The following is a 20,558-nucleotide window of genomic DNA, read 5'->3' as shown; positions in this document are numbered from 1 at the left end:
CGACTCAGAAATATCCAATCTAACAAACTGGCTAGCTAAGGCCTGAACTTCCAATGCCAATGGCCTCTCTGCTACTGGAAGATATGCTAAACTCCCCAAACTCTCTGCCCGGCGACTCAAGGCATCGGCCACCACATTGGCCTTCCCTGGATGGTACAAAATGGTGATATCATAGTCCTTAAGAAGCTCCAACCACCCCCCGTTGATACAAGTTAAGATCATTCTGTTTGAACAGATGCTGCAAACTCCAATGATCAGTGTAAATCTCACAATGGACCACGTACAAATACTGCCGCCAAATCTTTAAGGCGTGAACAATAGCTGCTAACTCAAGGTCGTGGACAAGATAGTTCTTCTCATGGGGCTTCAACTGGCGCGAAGCATAAGCAATTACTCTACCCTCCTATATCAGAACACACCCAATGCCGATCCGCGAGGCATTACAATACACTATGTAAGATCCAGAAGTTGATAGTAGAACTAGAACTGGAGTCGTGGTCAAAGCAGTCTTGAGCTTTTGAAAGCTCTCCCCGCACTCCTCCGACCACCTGAAAGGAGCACCTTTTTGGGTCAATTTAGTCAAGGGCGATGCAATAGATGAGAAATACTCCACAAAACGATGGTAATAACCAGCCAAACCGAGAAAACTCTGAATCTCCGTGGCTGAGGACGGTCTGGGCCAACTCTTAACCGCATCTATCTTCTTCGGGTCTACCTAAATACCCTCACTAGATACCATGTGCCCCAAGAACGCCACTGAACTAAGCCAAAACTCACACTTGGAGAACTTTGCATAAAGCTTCTCCTCCCTCAACCGCTGTAACACAATCCTCAGATACTGGGCATGCCCCTCCTGGCTACGAGAGTACACCAGGATATCATCAATAAATACAATAACGAACGAGTCAAGATAAGGCTGAAACACATTGTTCATCAGATGCATGAACGTTGCTGGGACGTTGGTAAGCCCAAAAGACATCACAAGGAACTCATAATGGCCATATCGGGTCCTGAACATTGTCTTAAGAATATCTGAGTCCTGAATCTTCAGCTGGTGATACCCTGACCTCAAATAAATCTTTGAGAACACCATCGCTCCCTGAAGCTGGTTAAACAGATCATCAATACACGGCAAATGATACTTTTTCTTGATTGTGACCCTGTTCAACTTCCTGTAATCAATGCACATTCTCATAGTACCATCCTTCTTCTTCACAAATAGAACTGGTGCACCCCAAGGTGACACGCTAGGCCGAATAAACCCCTTATCAATGAGTTCCTGAAGCTGCTCATTCAATTCCTTCAACTCTGCTGGTTCCATACGATACGGTGGAATGGAAATGGGCTGAGTGCCCGACATGAAATCAATACCGAAGTCAATATCCCTGTCAGGCGGCATGCCCGACAGGTCTGCATGAAACACATCTGGGAAATCTCGCACCACCGGAATGGAATCAATAGAAGAGGTCTCTACACTAACATCCCTCACAAAGGCTAGATAAGATAGACAACCCTTCTCAACCATCCGCTGAGCCTTCAAGTATGAAATCACTCTACTGGGAACATAGTCTATGGAGTCGCTCCACTCAACCCTCGGCAACCCCGGCATCGCCAATGTCATGGTCTTAGCGTGACAATCTAGAATAAGATGACATGGAGACAACCAATCCATACCCAAAATCACGTCAAAATCGACCATACTAAGCAACAAGAGATCTACTCTAGTCTTCAGACTCCCAATAGTCACCACACATGACCGATATACACGGTCCACAGTAATAGTATCGCCCACTGCAGTGGATACATGAACAGATGAAACTAGAGACTCACAGGGCATATCCAGATAATGAGTGAAATACGAGGGCACATATGAATAAGTGAAACCAGGGTCAATTAATATAGAGGCATCTTTGTGGCAAAATGATACAATACATGTAATCACAGCATTCGAAGCAATGGCATCTGGTCTGGCAGGAAGAGCATAGAAACGGGCCTAGACGCCCCCTGATCGGCCTCCCCCTCTCGGGCGGCCCCTAGCTGACTTGGCTCCACCCCGAGCTGGCTGAGTGGGTGGTGATGCTGCTGGTGCTGGTGCCATCAGCCGAGAACTTTGCTCTGGAGTCCCACCCAACAACCTAGGGCAATCTCTCTTAATATGACCAAAATATTCGCCCTCGAAACAACCCTTCCTATGACGAAACTGTTGCTCCAGATACCCCCGAAGAACTACCCATAGACACCTGAGCTGACGAGGTAGGGTAAGAACTCTGCACTGGTAGTGCACTGAATGAAGACAGGCCCTGCTGATAGCTGTGTGAACCGTGGCCCGATGATGCACCACGATAAACTGGACGAGCCGTCTAAGAATGTCTGAAAGGACGACCCCTACTGTGGTAGAACTGCCCCTAGAAGGAACACTGTTGAATCCACCCTATCCATGAGGCCTCCCTCTCAACCCACTCTCGGCTGCAAACCATCTCAATCTGACGAGCAATGTCGACAACCTCGTCAAAAGTAGCACCAGACACTCTCTCTCTAGTCATAAGCAATTGCAACTGAAAAGTGAGGCCATCTATGAACCTCCTGATCCTCTCCCTATCTGTGGGAACCAACCAGATAGCATGATGGGCCAACTCTGAAAATCTCATCTCATACTGCATCATGGACATATCACCCTGATGAAGCTACTCAAACTGCCTGCGCAGCTCCTCTCTGCGAGACTGAGGCACGAACTTCTCTAGGAATAGATCAGAGAACGGCTGTCAGGTAAGGGGTGTTGCGCCGACCGGCCTACGCCTCTCGTAAGCCTCCCACCAACTGAAGGCAGCCCCAGAGAACTGAAAAGTAGTGAACGAGACCTCACTGGCCTCTAGAATACATGTAGTACGGAGTATCATCTCACACCTGTCCAAGAAGCCTTGTGCATCCTCTCCCTCGGTACCACTGAAAGATGGAAGTTGGAGTCTCCCAAACCTCTCCAATCGACGCTGCTCATCATTAGGCATGACAGGAACCACATAGTCATGAGCAGTTGCAACGGGATGGGCTGGTGGTACCTCCGGTGTCTGGAGTCCATATACCACCTGCTTTGGTGTGCGGGAGGCGGGAGTCTAAGTACCTCCCCCGGCCTAAGAAGTGGTTGCTGCGGCCGAAACATAGACTGCCTGAGCAAGGCTGGTACACGCGGTCAGAATCTGAGCTAAGGACACATGAAGGCCTGGAATCACAATGGGCATGGGTGGTGCCTGAGCTGGTCCCACAGGCTCATCCACAACTAGAGCCTGCTCCTGAACTGGGGGAATTGGTGGATCTGCAGGTGCTGCCCTAGTTACGGTGCAAGCTGCACCTCTGCCCCTACCGCGACCTCGGCCTCTCGCGGCCCTGACTGGTGGTACTGGTGGCTATCCATCTTGCCCCGTAGTAAGCGTCCTCACCATCTGTGAGAGAATTAGAACAACAGAAATTTAGTTACCTGAATCAAAAGATTCGCACGATAAGAATTCAAGAATGTGAAGTTTCCTAAGGGTTCGACAGCCTCTCGAAGATAAGAACAGACGTCTTTGTACCGATCCGCAAGACTATACTAAACCTGCTCATGACTCGTGAGACCTATGTAACCTAGGCTCTGATACCAACTTGTCACAGCCCAAAACCTAACCCGTCGACATAGCGCCTATCGTGATACTAGGCAAGCCGATATTTTCAAAACACTTTCAACATTTAACAGAAATGAATTAAGACATTTAAAATAACCGGAGTTTTTCATAAAAATGGGGTAAAATCCAAAGCATAAGTGCGGAAAAATAGCCCGACATCGGGGTGTCACTGAGTACATGAGCATCTATACCAGGAGTAGTCCAATACAACATCTAAGGAATAAGAACTGTAATACGAATAAGATAATGAAGGAGAGCCAAGGCCTGCGAATGTTATGCATCTACCTCTATAGTCTCCAGAATCAGCTGCTCAAATATCAACACCCGTTATGACCGGGAACACCTAGATCTGCACATGAAGTGCAGGGTGTAGCGTGAGTATAACCAACTTAATAAGTAACAAAAATAAGAGAAGGTAGTGACGAGCTATACAAATACAGTTCATTTTCAATAATTCCAGCAAAGAATAGATATGCTTTCAAATCCGGCAGTTTAAGTCAAATCACTTTTATACAGTTCAAGTTCAAGTAATCCTGATATAGAATCTTTCAGAAATTTCACAACAATGACAGATAGCAACTAAGTGCATCAACAAATGAAAAGCAAGTACAGCCTCTCAGGGAAACATTCACTCAAGTCGTCACAACAGCTCAATCACTCGGCTCTCAACCCTCAGTACTCATACTCAATAGGTACATGCACTCACTAGGGATGTGCAGACTCCAGAGAGACTCCTTTCAGCCCAAGCGATATATCTGCATGGACAACTCACGTGTTGCACGGATAACTCATGTGCTATAGTATTAATATGTGGATTCTCATGGACAACTCACGTGCTATAGTATCAATACCTTACCGACAGGCCCTCGGCCTCACTCAGTCATCAACCTCTCTAGTCTCTCGGGCTCTCGGAAATCACAAAAATCAACCCAAACAAAGATAACATAGTGTATCAACAAGAATGAAGAAAAGACTAAGGTATGATACGCAAGTAAAATCATGACTGAGTACAAGACAACAATTAGCAAATAATTCAACAAGTACGCGATCTTTGCGGGTCCCAAAAGTACCATCACATAGCCTAAGCATGATTTCTAACATGATATGCAGTCAAATTTCTATAACACAGGGAGGGCATATAGCTAGCAACAAGTTATTCAACTTTACATTTTCACGGAATGGACCAAGTCCCAATTCTTACGGTGCACGCCCACACGACCGTCATCTAGCATGTGTGTCACCTCCAAAATACTCACATAATCCAATAATATGTGGTTTCAAACCCTCATGACCAGATTTAAAACTGTTACTTACCTCAAACCGCGCAAAATCCTACTTCGCAATGCCTTCGCCCCTCGAATCAATCTCCAAACGCCCTGAATCTAGCCACAAGGAGTACGATATAATTAATATAGGCTAAAAAATCAATTCCACAAGCAAAACTCGAAATTATAAGCCAAAATTTAAAATAGGCTCAAACCAGTCCCCGGGCCCACGTTTTGAAATCCGACAAAAATCATAAAATGTGAACACCCATCCACTCACGAGTTCAACCATACAAGAATTACTCGAATACAACCTCAAATCACCTTCCAAAACTCGAAATTTTAGCCTATGAAGTTTTTACCATTTCCCCCCAAATTTACAATTCAAATCCTTAATTAGATGATGAAAATAGCAATAGATTCATGAAATAGAGTCCAATCCAAGTTAGAATTACTTATTCCAACAATCTTCTTGAAGAAACCTCGAAAAATCGCCTCACACCGAGCTCTCAAAGTCTCAAAATCGAAATGGAAATCAAATCCTCGAAATCCCATTTTCTGCCAACTTCTTCCGCATCTGCGGATATACTGTCGCACCTGCGGAATATCCCTCGCAAGTGCGAAAATGACTTAAGGGACTGGGTCCGCATCTGCGAGTAAGTTATCGCACCTACGTGTGCGCACCTGCGGACAGAGGTCCGTTTCTGCGATCTTCCCATCCAGCTCACTCTACGTATCTGCGCAACCTCAAGCGCATATGCGGGCTCGCAGATGCGGAAATTTTCTCGCACCTGCGACCTCTGGCCATTTCCTCAACTCCCGCTTTTGCGCTCCTACATCCGCACGTGCGAGTACGCACCTGCGGTCTCCCCACCGCAGGTGCGAAACTACCAGATATTAGAAGGCTTTAGCCATTTGCCTAAGTTCAAATTCAAACTGTTAAGCATCTGAAACACACTCGAGGGCCCTCCCCCCTCCCCCCGGGACCTCAACCAAATATACCGACAAGTCCTAAAACATCATACGAACTTAGTCGAGCCCTCAAAATACGTCAAACAGCAACAAAAACACGAATCACCCTCCAATCCAAACTTAATGAACTTCAAAAATTTCAAATTATACAAACGATGCTGAAACCTATCAAATCACGTTTGATTGACCTCAAATTTTGCACACAAGTCATCAACATTACGGACCTACTTCAACTTTTGAAATTGGAATACGACCCCGATATCAAAAAGTCAACACCCAGTTAAACTTCCCAAAAATTCGACTTTCGCCATTTCAAGCATAAATTAGCTACAGACCTCAAATTCACTGTCCGGACACGCTTCTATGTCCAAAATCACCCAACGGAGCTAACGAAACCGACAGAACTCCATTTCGGGATCGTCTTCACACAATTCCGACTACGGTCAAAAATCCTAAGACTTAAGCTTTCATTTTAGGGTCTAAGTGTCCCAAACACTCCGAACCCAAAATCAAGACCTCCCGACAAGTCACATAAGCAGAGACAAATACAGGGGAAGCAGTAAATAGGGGATCGGTGCTAATACACTCAAAACGATCAGTCGGATCGTTACAGGTCGGTACTTTTGTGGACGGATTTTGCCAGATTTCTAGTAATGATGAGATATTCTTACTCGGAAGCTTAGAAGTGGGTGGTTCTTGTTTCTAATCAGATCAAAATTTGTGAGACCCAGCAATTTGCATTCAATCCTAACCTCTTATCTAGGGCTTCCTTGTGATGCTAAATTTAAAGATAAAAAGATATGGCAGGCATCATTGATAAGATGGAGAAGAAATTATCACCATGGAAGAAACAATATTTATTCTTTGGAGGTAGACTGACCCAGGTAAAGAGTGTTTTGGATGGTATTCCCGACTTATTTAATGTCTCTTAAACCCATTCCTATTAGTGTGGAGAAAAGAATCACTAAGTTAAGACGTGACATCCTATTGGAAGGCAACCCGGAGAAAAAGAAAATGCATTTGGTTAGTTGGAAAAAGGTGATGACTTGTAAAAGAGGTGGAGGCTTGAGTGTGATGAATCTTAAACTCCAAAAAAAAAAAAAAAAAAAGAGCTTACTTTGTAAGTGGTTATAGACACTGAACTATAGCAAGAAAGAACTTTGGAAAGATATTATTATCACTAAGTATGGGAAGGAAAATTATTGAGCTCCTAAACTCGTGCTTTCCTAACAAAGTAAGCTCTAAGGAAAAAAAAAAAAGCAATCTTTGGTGTGATTTGCCGCTAATAAGATTAAAAGTGGGAGATGGAAAGCTTATCAGATTTTGGATCGATCACTAGCTTGATGTTGGAGTACTCAAAGACCAATTTCCGGATTTATACAACTTAGTCGCCAACAAAGATGTTCTGGTAGCTGATTGTGTCTCTAACTCTGGATGGTAGCTTCATTTAAAAGAAATTTGGAGTTGGGAAGTATTTCTCTGTTGCTGGAAATTTTGCAGCATGTGGTTCAAGATGACAAAAAAAGAGACTCCCAAATCCGGCTAGCATGTAAATCTGAAACTTTCTCAGTGAGTAGCCGGAGAAAAGGCCCAAAATAGTTAGTATCATTGGAATTTAACTCAAACTAGTACTATTTATTTCACATGGAGCACTAATAGTCCGTATTCTTTACTAAAGTTGTACATTTTTAGTCTCCGTGTTTGATATGTGGAAAACTTTTTCCTCGTGTGGTACACTTTTAGTCTCCATGTTTGATATGAATTGAAAAATATTTTCTTCATGAACTCATTTTCCTCCAATTGGAGGAAAATGTTTTCCCTGTCACGAGAAGGAAAAATATTTTCCAAAATTTTTCTTCAACCTTCCACACCCTTTTCTTCACTGTTTACATTTTCTAGCAATATACATAGATTATATATTTATTATACATAATTATACACATATAATACATAAATTATACATATATTATACTTCCATTGGCTATTTTTAATTTAAGCAGTTAGGTAGGTGGCTATTTGGGTTAAATTTTCTTCTTTTTATGATGTAGAATAAATATTTTTTTTCATTTCAACAAAATGATGTAGCAAAAAGTATTTTCTTTTCATGATATAGAAAAAGTTTTTTCTTTCATTTTAACAAAATGAGTACTTCTTTCATGTTGTAGAAAGAGTACTTTCTTTTTCAACCAAAAAAGAGTATTTTTTTTAGTTGTGTAACACAAATTTCAATGTTGTTTTTGCGAGAAAAGGTAAAGCAACACATTAGTCACTTTGGGTTTGTGTAAATTTTTAAAAGAATAATAAAAATTTTGAAGAAAATAGAGTCTTTAAAACGTTGGGTAATTGGGGTTGGGGGAGAGGAGGGGAGAGGAAAGGGAGCACGGGAAACGTGGGGATTTGGGATAAGGGGGAGGGGGGGTTAGAAAAGTAGCATAAAAATTTTCTAAAAAATATTTTTTACTCTCTAAATAAAAACTAGAAAAAAATTCTCGGAAAAAGTTTGTCACTTACCAACCAAACAAGGAAAAATAAATGATGACCACTCATTTTCTAGGATGGAAAATATTTTCTTTTCATATCAAACATAAAGACTAATAGTGTACCACTTTATTAAATAACGTGGACTATTAGTGCTCCATGTGAAAGAAATAGGACTAATTTGAGTTAAAGTCCAAAGATACTGGACTATTTTAGGTCTTTTCTCGAGTAGCTGTTACGGTTTATTTTTGAAATAGGCACGAGGACGGGAGAAGGAATGACCTTGGAGATCAATCAGGAAGTCTTACTCAAGATAAGCTACAACAGAGGGATTTCATTATGCAGCAGATGCCTTCCTTGTAGTAACTTTGTGGAGGACAGCAACAAAAATAACCCAGTATAAACTCACAAGTGGGGGCGTAGTGGGCAGACCTTACACCTACCCTGTGGGTTAGAGGACAGCAACTATCGTCTACCTATATTTGCTTTGTAGCTTCACTTGGTAGATATAATCTATTTTTGTTGATCGGTTTGGAAGTTTGTTGGGTGATCCACAAGATGAGAAGCAGCTTCTTTTATGATGGTATGGGCAGAAGCTGGATAGTGGATGAATACAGATTTGGAGGACTATTCCCATGTGTATCATCTGGACTATTTGGCTTGAAAGAAACATGAGATGTTTTGATGGGAAGGCTGAGCATATCTCTTTTGTAAACTTTAAAAGTCTGCAAACTCTATACTTTTAGTGCAGGAGGAACATACTTGATAGCATGACACAGTTTTTGGAGTCATTGCTATGTTATCTGTAGTCATATTTTCTCCTCCCTTGTTGTTTACTGTCATTTTTCCAACTAACAATACTCACAGTGTCAAAATTAAGTAAAGGAGATACCAGAAAGCAGCTTCAGCCGCAGGAAGCCCCCTACAGTCACTCTGGTAACCCCCAACAGGATACTAGACTCATATAAATCCAACAACAACAAAATTCAAACTCAAAACCTGACCAAGAGAGATGATAGAATCTGGTCCCAGGCAGTTTTTCTCCAAAACGTGGTCCTTTCTCCCTAGATAGGTAGCGAAAATCATTTTCCAAGTCTTAAGCACAGACGAGGCAACACCTATTTCTGGCGAGTCAACAGTTGTAACTCCGACGTATCCAGAGAAGAGTCTGATACCATGTAATAGACAATGTATTGGAGAGTTTCTTGTATGTTATTCCAAGAAGTAAGAGGTATAAATCCATGTACATTGGGCTCCAACTTCCAATTAAGGAAAGAATAACAAAACGAATCCTACAAATTTGCTACGAGTCTACATATTTGCTATCTATAAATGGATAATGTATATTAAATTGAAGTATGACACTGTGCATTCAGTCACAAGCACCATGAATTTTCCTGGGGAGTCTAGTTTATAGTATCTGTGGTGACGTCCAACCTACACCTCTTAATGAAGCGTAGCACGGTCGTTAGCAATAATAAACCCAACAAAGGTTGGGGTCGAATCCCACAAGGAGTGGGTGTGTGTTAGTGTTTAAATGCGTGCAAACTCATTTTTAATGTAATATTCAAACAAAAAGTGGTTGTTCGATTTATTCTAAAGTTACTTCTAAAATTTCTATGTAAACTAGTCTAGTAATTTTATCGAACACTTAGAATGCAAGTAAATATATAGTTGTAACAAATAAGAGAAATGCGCTAGGATTGCTTCCCCTTCATGTAAGCTATGCTTTTGGGTATATAAATGTTCAATTCTAGTTAATTAAGCATGTGTTATGGCCTCAATTTATATTCCACCAACTTAATTTCTTCTAACTAAGGCTCAATGATACTATTCCAAGTCAACTAAGGCTCAATGATAAACAATTGATTAGCCAAATTAGAAATCACACTATTCCTAGCTAGATTTCATTAATCAAGCGGTTAACCTACTTAATTCCTTGCTAATTACCTTATACCTAAGCTAAGTTCCACTCTTCCAAGTTAGAACAAGCAAAATAGGCATGGATTTAGTGTTTGCAACCACAAAATCAATCAATAAGTAATTAGAGAACACAAAGCTTAATTAAATATAGAACTAATATGAATAACTCAAAAACAAAGTCACACTTAAGGTTTACAATCCTAGCTTAATAAACTTAGCTAGACATATTAAGGAAGAAAAATACAAAAAGAAATGAAAAACCAAACATAATAGCTAAAGAGGAAAAAAAGATTGTGTAGAACAATGGTGAAGTCACCCAAAATCCCAAAGAAGAATCCCAAAAGCTGCTACACAAAATATTCTTGCCAAAAAGATGCCCTAGAATGACTTAAAATAGCTATTTATACCAAGTCCAAAAAGTGAAAAATAATTGCCATGTTGGGCCAACCGTGAGACAGCTGAACCGTAACGAATTCCAAAAGTTTCATTTCTTAAACTCTTCAAGCTTCTCTTGAACCGTAACCGCGTCCAACGGTCTAACTAAAAGTCTTTTTGCTTCAACTTTCTCCAATTTTAGCTCTAAGGTGATGACTTCTTGCCCATTTTTTATATTCTCCAATTTCAAAGTTCTCACACAACTTCAAAACCTGAAAATACACCATTCAAAGCACAATTATCCAATTTATTCCACAAATGGGGCATTTAACTCTATCAAAACATAAGAATAATTAGCTAAAAAGCTAACGAATCAATCTGCAGAAAGAAAAATATTAGGTGCTGAAATAGTGAAGTAATACTCATAATGCTGTAGAACTGGAACTTAGTACATGCTTATGAGCTCTTTATAGCTTTGTCAGGAAACAATTTCATAATTACCTGATGTCTAGCTCCTGCCTTACAGATATCAAGCACAAGCTAACACAAATTCGCTCAAACTCACGAGACTGCTGTTATAAAAAAAAACAATCCTCGTTGGCAGCAGCTTTGGTAATTTTATGAAATTTATCAGAGGAATAAAAATCGTTTGAAGGCTAAGGTATGAATTGAAACTAACCTATCAAGTGCCAATGAAGCAGTTCTTAAAGTTACAATCCAAGATCTGGAGGGAATACAGAAAGCTTGCATCCGCATCTGTTAGTGCTACCCTCTTCTTTTCTTAGTCGCCTCTTTAGTATTACTCGTGCAGATTTAGCGGCAGATTCACTGGTATAGTGCAGTTCCATTAGCTGGAGGCTTTGCGCATCAGCAAGTGCAGCTGGGAGTTCCTCAAGCTTATCACATGATATAAGAACAAGGCGTTTTAGTTGTGGAAAGTTCCCGGATGAGGCCTTCCAAGAAGATAGATCTGTCCTTTCAATCCATAGGACTTGCAGACAAGGAAAACCACCATCCTCGGGTTCCCACGACTGTCCCCTAAATGCATTTTGTTTCAGCTTCAGCACTTCAAGGTACTCTAATAGACCTAATATAGACATATCTTTCCATTCGAACCAAGTATCTATCAGAGTGAGCTTTTTCAGCTTCTGAGGAAAAATATATGCTGGAGGAAGGTGTAGCTGTTTACCACTTTGACGAGTATCATTTACCAACTTCAGATTTTCGAGGCAATCTAACTTGCCTATGTTGCCGAACAAACCAGAGCCAGATCCATCCTTACTGGTTTCTAGAAGTGCAGCTATTTTTCCACGAACACCTAATTTCTTGAGATTAGGAGTTCTAGTAAAAATTTCTGCAGTGCAACATTCAGGTGCTATAGTAGAAAGTGTTTGTAGGTAATGATTCACCTCCTTTCTGCTCTTGGAGTGCTTAGGGGATGGCAATATAGCAGAGGCATTTGTGCACACATGCCTTAATGTTGTCATATTCCAAATGTCTGCTTTAATGTCAAGAGTACCCTGTTGTGTCTCAATTATAAGTGTTTGTACATTCCAAAGATTCCCAATGTTTGAAGGAATGGTCATAATCGAGTCAGTTGAGAAAGCCATGTACCTCAAATGGAATAATTTGAAGAATTCTTTAGGAAAACGACTGAACTTGATTGATTCCGCATCTAGTACCCTAAGCAAGGGAAAGGCTCGGGGGATTATATCACCTAAAGGCATCTCAAATTTTTTCGAGGCAAAGCATAAGAACGACCTAACATGCTCACCAAAGGGTTTTGTTGATAAGAATTCAGAAACAGAGGAATGAATACACAAGCGACGATAAGTGGCTAACTCTTGTTTCTCTGGAAAAGAATGTTCCTGCCCTCGTTTGATTTCCTGAAAAAGATTTTCCTCCATCATAGCCTCATGTCTGCAGAACTCACGCAATATGTCATGAACACGACATGTTTTAATTTGACCACTAGAACCCCTCTGCATTACCATCACTAAGTTCCTATTGACAAGATAATTCAAGTGGTCCTCTGCTACATCCTCTAGAGTCAATGGTCTGTTGTAGTGTATGAATCCTTCCGCGATCCATAAACTAATCAACTTCCGAGCTGAAATTTCAGAACCACCAGGAAAAGTGCCACAATATAAGAAGCACATCTTTAAATCATAAGGCAAACAATCATAACTCATCTGCACCAATTTCTTGCAGTTCTCTGGATCTCTATTTATCAGGTGCTCACCCACACTGTCAGCCACCAGCTTCCACTCCCTTGTTGTCTTTCCTTTGCCCATCAAAGCTCCGGCAATAACAACTATTGCAAGTGGTAAGCCCCTACAATTTTCGGCTATAGATTTTCCAGGTAATTCTAACTCACGTGGACACTTCTCCTTGTAAAAAACCTTCTTCTCAAGTAGCTCCCAACTTTCATTTTTAGTTAGAAACTTTACATAGTGAGGTTTATCATTGCAATATCTGGCAACATTGCGGTGCGTAGTGGTCATCAAGACTCTACTGCATTTACCGTTATCGGGGAAAGCAATTTTAATGCGATCCCAAGCTTCCATCGTCCATACATCGTCTAAAACAATAAGATATTTCCCACCCTTGCCCAAAAGCTCCCGTGCTTCATCTGCTAAATCATCCTCTGGTACATCATAGTACTGTTTGGAGTTTCGAGTAAATTTGCTGATGATGTTCAGAAATATTTCCCTTCTCTTGTACAATTGAGAGACATTTACCCAAATGCAGGGGAAGAACTCACACTCAACCTTAGGATCCTTGTAAATCTTATATGCCAAAGTTGTTTTTCCAAGACCAGGCATACCAACGATTGGTACAACCTCAAGATGATCCGATCCTCCAATGAGATGATCAATTACAGTTTTCACTTCCTCATCAAAGCCTCCCACATTGTCTTCCTCAACTACAGGAACCTATTTTAAGATTTTAAATAAGAAAAAAGGCCATATATATGATATTAGAAATGTTTTTAAATAAAAGATGAAAAAACATGATTTTGAAACGAACTTGCTAATGCTGATATTATGAATGAATGGCAATTTAACACTTATGTAGCCATCCTCGGAGTGTGATGCTTTTTTCCTACTTTCTTTGTCAGATAGATGAATGTGACTCTATTTACACAATAAATAGAGCACATCAATTTATGTGAAGTCCTAGTTGAATGTGTCTGCACTCAATACAACAATATTCGTAATGCGATTTTGGTTAGATGTAGATTGTAGCAGAAAGCAACCATCTTTATAAATAAATAAAAAGCAACAAATTTGATGGCAACCACATTTCAAATCTATCGAAATCTTCTTTTTAGTTGGGAATATATTAGCTTTCACAATGTTACCTTTACTTGCATATATCATTCAATTCAAGCTCATCTCCACTCAATATCATATAAAATAAAAATGAAAAGCACTGGACTAGACGTTCTTTATATTTTCTACAGCACAAAGTACGGAAACAGCTAGCAAGGGCGTATGTAGAGATCAACTTATAAGTTCACCCTGCCCAATAACTTTGGCTCATAGAGACTCTGTATGTCTTAACTCTTAATAAGTTTACTAAAATCATGTGTGCTATGCGCGGGTCCGAGGAAGTACTTTGCGGGGTCCAGGGAACTACCGGACCATAATTGTTTGTTGTACACAGTCTTATCCATTTCTGCAAGAAGCCTTTTCTTGCATATATCATTGTTTATCGTTTCGAGTTAGGTCAGGGCTCTCCTTCTAAATAAGTACAAATGCTTGATTTCGAACCTAATAAATCAAATGAGTAGTGTAATAAAATTTCGAAATAAAGACCACAAAATCCACTCTCATACCTTCCTCTCCTGAGCACCTTTGTTGAAATTATCATCAAAAGTAATAGCTTGAAGTCCATAAGCATCATTTTCGCGAATTACCTTCACCCTTTCCCTAATAGTATTAATCTCATCAGCAACCCCTTTAGCTCTAGTAACATGAGTAAGATGAAACCACTGAGCAAATTTGTTCATATCGTCATGTCTTTTAGCTTCAATCACAAACTTATCAATTGAATCTTCGGCATCATTTACCACTTTCCTTATCTTCTTTACTAGTGATTTCAAGACTTCATTGTCTCTCCTGGATTTAGCTGCTTGTTTGAGAAAAGCATTGAAGTCATTCAGATCATGTAGTAAATGTTCAACTTCACCTTTTATTCCAATAATCAAGCCAGCGTTGTCGATTATTAAATGCATCAAGTTTTCTACTAGGAAATTCACTGCTACATCTGCCATGGCTGCAGCAGCTATGATCTTGCTCTTACTTGGTAAGTTGACTAAGAGAGTAAAGTTGAGCTAGACAAATGGGAGCTGCCAATTGCCAATTAATAATTGTAGAATTATTTAAAGATGTGGAAATCTTTATGACATTTTGTCGTTTTGTATGGTATTTCTTAGTGTTTGCTTATTTAAGATATTTCTCGTACAGTACTATTCTCTGCTACAATTAACTAGATTAGCGGCCATATTAATATTAAACTAAAAATAGTCCCATTCTTTTTAACTAATCCGATTTAAATATTTAGTCTCATATTTACTTTTTGTAGCCAACTACCTCAAAACCCACATATTTTCATTTGTTATGAAAATAATTATATTGTGCATGTTCATTTATTACTCTGTTGAAATTTATCTACAAGCAGCTGATGCAGGCAGGTCGCAAACAACTCAATGAAATGATTTGCAGCAGCTTCTTATTAAACAGGCAGGTTGCAAGCAGCTCATGCAGACAACTTACAAGCAGCTAAAGAAAAGCCTTGCAGCTGTTTCCTGAAAAGCCTCGCATCTGCTTCCTTTCTTCCATAAATAGAAGAGTTTTCAGTTCATTATGTACAAAAGTTTGAAATTTGAATAATATATCAATTTCTCTTTATAATTGTCTTTACTTTACAGTTTTTATTTTATAATACGTTATCAGCACGAGACTCTGCCATCTCGAGAAAATACTTTGAAAGTATCAGAGGTACGAACTTTTTTTTTCTAAATAATGTCAAATCTTTCTAAACTTGAGTTTGTAGCCCTGGATATATCGGGCAAAAGCTACATGTCTTGGGTGCTTGATGCCGAAATTCATCTTGATGCGATGGGTCTGGCAGACACCATCAAAGATAAAAATCAGGCATCAAACCAAGATCGTGCCAAAGCAATGATATTCCTACGTCATCACCTTGGTGAGGGCCTGAAAATGGAATATCTTACTGTTAAAGATCCAGTCATACTGTGAAATAATTTGAAAGATAGATATGACCACCTGAAGATGGTCGTTCTTCCACAGGCACGTTATGATTGGACTCATCTAAGGCTACAAGATTTTAAATCTATTAGTGAGTATAATTCTGTTATGTTCAGAATTATTTTCCAATTGAAACTATGTGGTGATAATATTACTGATCATGATATGTTGGAGAAAACTTTCACCACTTTTCATGCCTCGAATATGCTCCTGCAGCAGCAATATCGAGAGATGGGATTTAAAAAGTATTCTGAACTTATTTCACATCTTCTTGTAGCCGAGCAACATAATGGGCTATTAATGAAAAACTATGAAAGCCGACCTACTGGTTCTTGTCCATTCCCTGAAGTGAATGAGACGAACTTTCACCAAGCTAAGCGTGGAAGAGGACGTGGCCCCAGTCGTGGTCATGGCCGTGGTCGGGGAGGAAACTCTAATCGTGGTAATAACAAATGCACCAAAGAACCCTCCTCACCACTAGCAGTGAAAAAGGAAGGAACAAAAGCATGAAGCGGTGCAAGCAACAAAGCCATAAAATGCATGTTATAGATGTGGAGGAAAAGGGCACTGGTCACGTACATGTCATACGCCAAAGCACCTGGTTGAGCTGTATCAAGCCTCCCTGAAAAAGATAGAGAAAAATGCTGAAGCAAATTTTATTTCTGAAGATAATTTAGACTTCATGCATTTGGATGTAGCTAATTATTTTGCACTCCCAGAAGGATAAACAAGTCATGTGATCGGTAGTGAATCTGTAGAAATATAAATATTTTAATTTTTATTGTTTATAGTAGATAGTATGGTTATGTAATTATTGTACATAAATAAAAGTTATGCTTTGATAATAATGTTTACTATCATATTTATTTTGTTTATGTCATTTTGAAGAATATGGATAATGCTCAAATTATATTTGGATCAAAGACCAATCATGAAGATATTTGTGTAATTGATAGTGGAAAAACTCATGCCATATTCAAAGATCAGAAATACTTTTCTTATTTGCATAAGGAAAAAGCAAATATTTTTACAATTTCTGGTAATATAAGTTTGATTGAAGGCTCCGGAAGAGCTATTGTATTTCTGTCTAAGGGAACAAAACTTATTATAGACAATGCATTATTCTCCTCCAAATCCCGAAGAAACGTGTTGAGTTTTATAGATATCCGCCGAAATAGGTATCATGTTGAAACAATAGATGAGATGAACATGGAATATCTTTGTATTACGAAGAATATTTCTGGCCAGAAATGCATTGCAGAAAAGTTACCAACTTTATCTTTTGGCTTATACTATTCAAAGATTAGTACAGTTGAAGCACACTCTATCGTAAACCAGAAGTTTACTGATTCAAATACTTTTGTGCTTTGGCATGGTCGTTTGGGCCATCCTGGATCAATAATGATGAGACGAATTACTGAAAATTCGAGTGGGCATCCATTAAAGAACCTGAAGATTCTTACAAATGATGAATTTTCTTGTGATGCTTGTTATCAAGGCAAAATGATCACTAGACCATCACCAATGAAAGTTGGCATTGAGTCCCCTACCTTTTTAGAACGTATACATGGGGATATATGTGGACTTATTCACCCACCAAGTGGGCTCTTTAGATATTTTATGGTCCTAATAGATGCATCTTCAAGATGGTCTCATGTTTGCCTACTATCATCTCGCAACCTGGCATTTGCAAAGTTATTAGCCCAAATAATTCGATTAAGAGCACAATTACCAGATTATCCTATAAAGGCTATTCTCCTTGATAATGCTGGAGAATTCTCATCTCAAGCTTTTGATAATTATTATCTATCAGTTGGAATAAAAGTTGAACATCTTGTAGCTTATGTTCATACTCAAAATGGCATTGCAGAGTCATTTATTAAACGGCTGCAATTGATAGCAAGACCACTACTTATGAAAATAAAATTGCCCACTACTGTTTGGGGACATGCTATCTTGCATGCAGCATCACTTATCCGTCTCAAACCGACACATTATAATAAATATTCTTCGTCACAATTAGTTTTTGGTCATGAACCAAATATTTTCCATCTACGAATTTTTGGATGTGTTGTATATGTGCCAGTAGCACCACCACAACGCAGTAAGATGGGCCCCCAAAGAAGGTTAGGAATTTATATTGGGTTTGAATCACTCTCTATTATTCGCTATCTTGAACCATTGACGGGAGATTTATTTACTGCTCGTTTTGCAGATTGTCAATTTGATGATTCGTATATGGACATTGTCCTAGCTAGAACTTTAGTTTCTTCCAGATCTGTAAAAAAAATTAAAAAAAATAAAAACTCCTGTTTTCTTGTACGCAAGATCTAACATGGCAGTTAACTGAGAAGAAAGGATGAAGATAGTGGTCGATCTCACCACCAACCTCTTAAATACCATCAATGAAGTTTCCGAAACGGAAGGCGAAGATGTAACGCCCAATGCCTCTCCCAAGCAAAGGGGCTCTCCCCTCCCCCATAGTAGCATCACAACATCCCGCGGCAAAGAGGCTTCCACATCTACAAGGGAAAAAGCGCCACCAGTAGTGAAGAAGCTACTTGAGTCTTGGTTAACAAACACACTGACCAGCATCCTCAACAAACCTTCCCAAAAAGCACTGAGAGAAAATACAAAAACCCGAGTCGCATCAACGACGGCGGAGCAGTACGACACATCTAACAATATTAATAATGCAAGCGATGATGCCCTCACGGCCATTCTGATAAAGATGGAAGAAATAGAAAGTGAAAAAAAATGCTTCGAGACCAAATGAAAGAGCATCAGGAAATAGTAGACAAAATACCGAGCATCCTGAAACCCTTACCAAAAGGAGATGCTGGTTTGTTCATTGAACAACCGTACAACGATGAAGCCTCCCCCCATGCCATACCCAAAACCTTCAAAATTCAGTCGTACCTAAAAATATACGACGGTACAACCGACCCTGAGGATCATGTGACTCATTATGTAACCGCAGTAAAAGGCAACAACCTCACCAAAGAACAATTGTCCTACATCCTGTTGAAAAAGTTTGGTGAAACTCTCACCGGGGGCGCATTAACTTGGTATTCACAACTGTCCGTACGCTCAATTGAAACTTTTGAAGAGATGGCTGACAAGTTTGTGACAGCCTATGCCGAAGCTAAAAAGGTTGAGGCAAGGATGAATGACATATTTGTTGTCAAACAGTCACCTAGAGAAGGATTAAGGGACTTCCTTGCTTGATTCAACCGTGTAAGGATGGCCTTACCAAATGTATCAAAAGGTATGGTTGTAGTTGCTTTCCAAAATGGGTTAAACAGAAGAGGTTCGAGGGCGACCAAGAAGTTGCTGAGTCGACTCATGAAATACCCTCCAACCTCTTGGGATGAAATACACAGTGCCTACAGCGCCGAATTTCGTCCTGGCAAAGACGACCTAAATGGACCAACCCAACGGTTGACCTCAATACAGGACGAGTTCAAAAGAGATAGAAGAAACACCATAGAGGACCTAGCAGTTCTACGACCCAACCGGTAAAGGTATCAGCCGTACATCAAGAGTGCCATCAGGCCGCCCTCCCATCACAAAGAAGGCCCATCTAGGCCAAGGACAGGGACTAAACAGAGCGAGAGAGGTATGCCCCCTTTATTGTCTGCTCACAATTTTTGTGTCTCACCTTCAGAAGTAGTCTACGCATTGGAGAAGCTCAGCCCAAAAGTGAAGTGGCCGTAGAGAATGAGGTCCGACCCGAACACCAGGAAATCAAACGCCCTCTGTGAATTCCATCAGGAACGAGGTCATAAAATCGAGGATTGCATTGCACTAAGGCAGGAAGTTGTGAACATGCTTCACCAAGGGCATTTGAAAGAGTTGTTGAGCGACCGAGGAAGGGTCAACTTTTCACGAAGGCATGAACAACACTCATGAATGGTACGACGAACAGCGTAAAGTTCACCATGACCCACAAACTCAAACGGTTGATCACTCATGAATGGTACGACGAACTCGAAGAAAGTATCATCTTCGATAAGTCAGATACCCACAATTTGGTTTTCCCTCACTATGATGCTCTTGTTGTCACATTACGAATATTAGATACATATGCGTTACTACTTCATCGAGGTTAGGCTCAGCACTTACCAGTACATGGGGTCGGTTGTACTGATACTATACTCTGCACTTCTTGTGCAGATTTTGGAGTTAGTCTCAGCGGCGTGCCATAGACTTGCTCGGATTTCAGCTACTCGGAGGAGACTTGAGGTATAACTGCATGACGTCCGCAGTTATGAAGTCCCCGTCTATTTTACTTTAGCTGTGTGTTTATTTTCAGACAGCTTTATTTTATTCAGACCTTTAATTGTATTTATTCTAGAAGCTTGTGCACTTGTGACACCAAATTCAGGGATGGTATTTAGACACCGTTGTTTTTACGGATTATTTTACTATATTTCAAACTTTGCTTCCGCATTTGTTTTCTTGATTATTAATAATTTAAAAATTATTTAAAAATTGGTTAATATTATTCTAACGTTGGCTTGCCTAGCAAGTAAAATGTTAGGCGCCATCACGGTCCCAAGGAGGGAATTTTGGGTCGTGACAGTACTTTATTTGTACTGACGTTCCTTTTT

At 40.0% G+C, this 20,558-nt stretch overlaps 1 protein-coding gene across 4 annotated transcripts in view; it reads right to left on the bottom strand.

Annotated features, from left to right (window-relative positions):
* Positions 1-15,045, bottom strand: part of LOC104107305 (putative late blight resistance protein homolog R1B-14) — a 168,035-nt gene extending 152,990 nt beyond the window's left edge. The window contains exons 1-4 of one of the 4 annotated variants that reach the window (XR_688773.4): positions 14,511-15,045; positions 11,349-13,605; positions 11,171-11,241; positions 10,432-10,941 (exon numbers count right to left, since the gene is read on the bottom strand). Coding sequence is in view for 2 of the 4 variants with exons in the window: in XM_070187780.1 (XP_070043881.1) it covers positions 11,380-13,605; positions 14,511-14,948 (2,664 nt within the window). In the remaining 2 variants the exon portion in view is untranslated. Of the gene's footprint in view, positions 1-10,431; positions 10,942-11,170; positions 11,242-11,348; positions 13,606-14,510 lie in introns of those variants that run through there. The other 3 variants (XR_688774.4, XM_009616069.4, XM_070187780.1) reach the window with 3 other exon arrangements.
* Between the last annotated feature and the right edge of the window lie 5,513 nt (positions 15,046-20,558).

Source organism: Nicotiana tomentosiformis, chromosome 10 (assembly GCF_000390325.3).
Source record: "Nicotiana tomentosiformis chromosome 10, ASM39032v3, whole genome shotgun sequence".
Taxonomy (NCBI): Eukaryota; Viridiplantae; Streptophyta; class Magnoliopsida; order Solanales; family Solanaceae; genus Nicotiana; species Nicotiana tomentosiformis.
The sequence above is the reverse complement of the archived record's forward strand: the minus strand, read 5'-3'. Positions and strand labels throughout refer to the sequence as shown.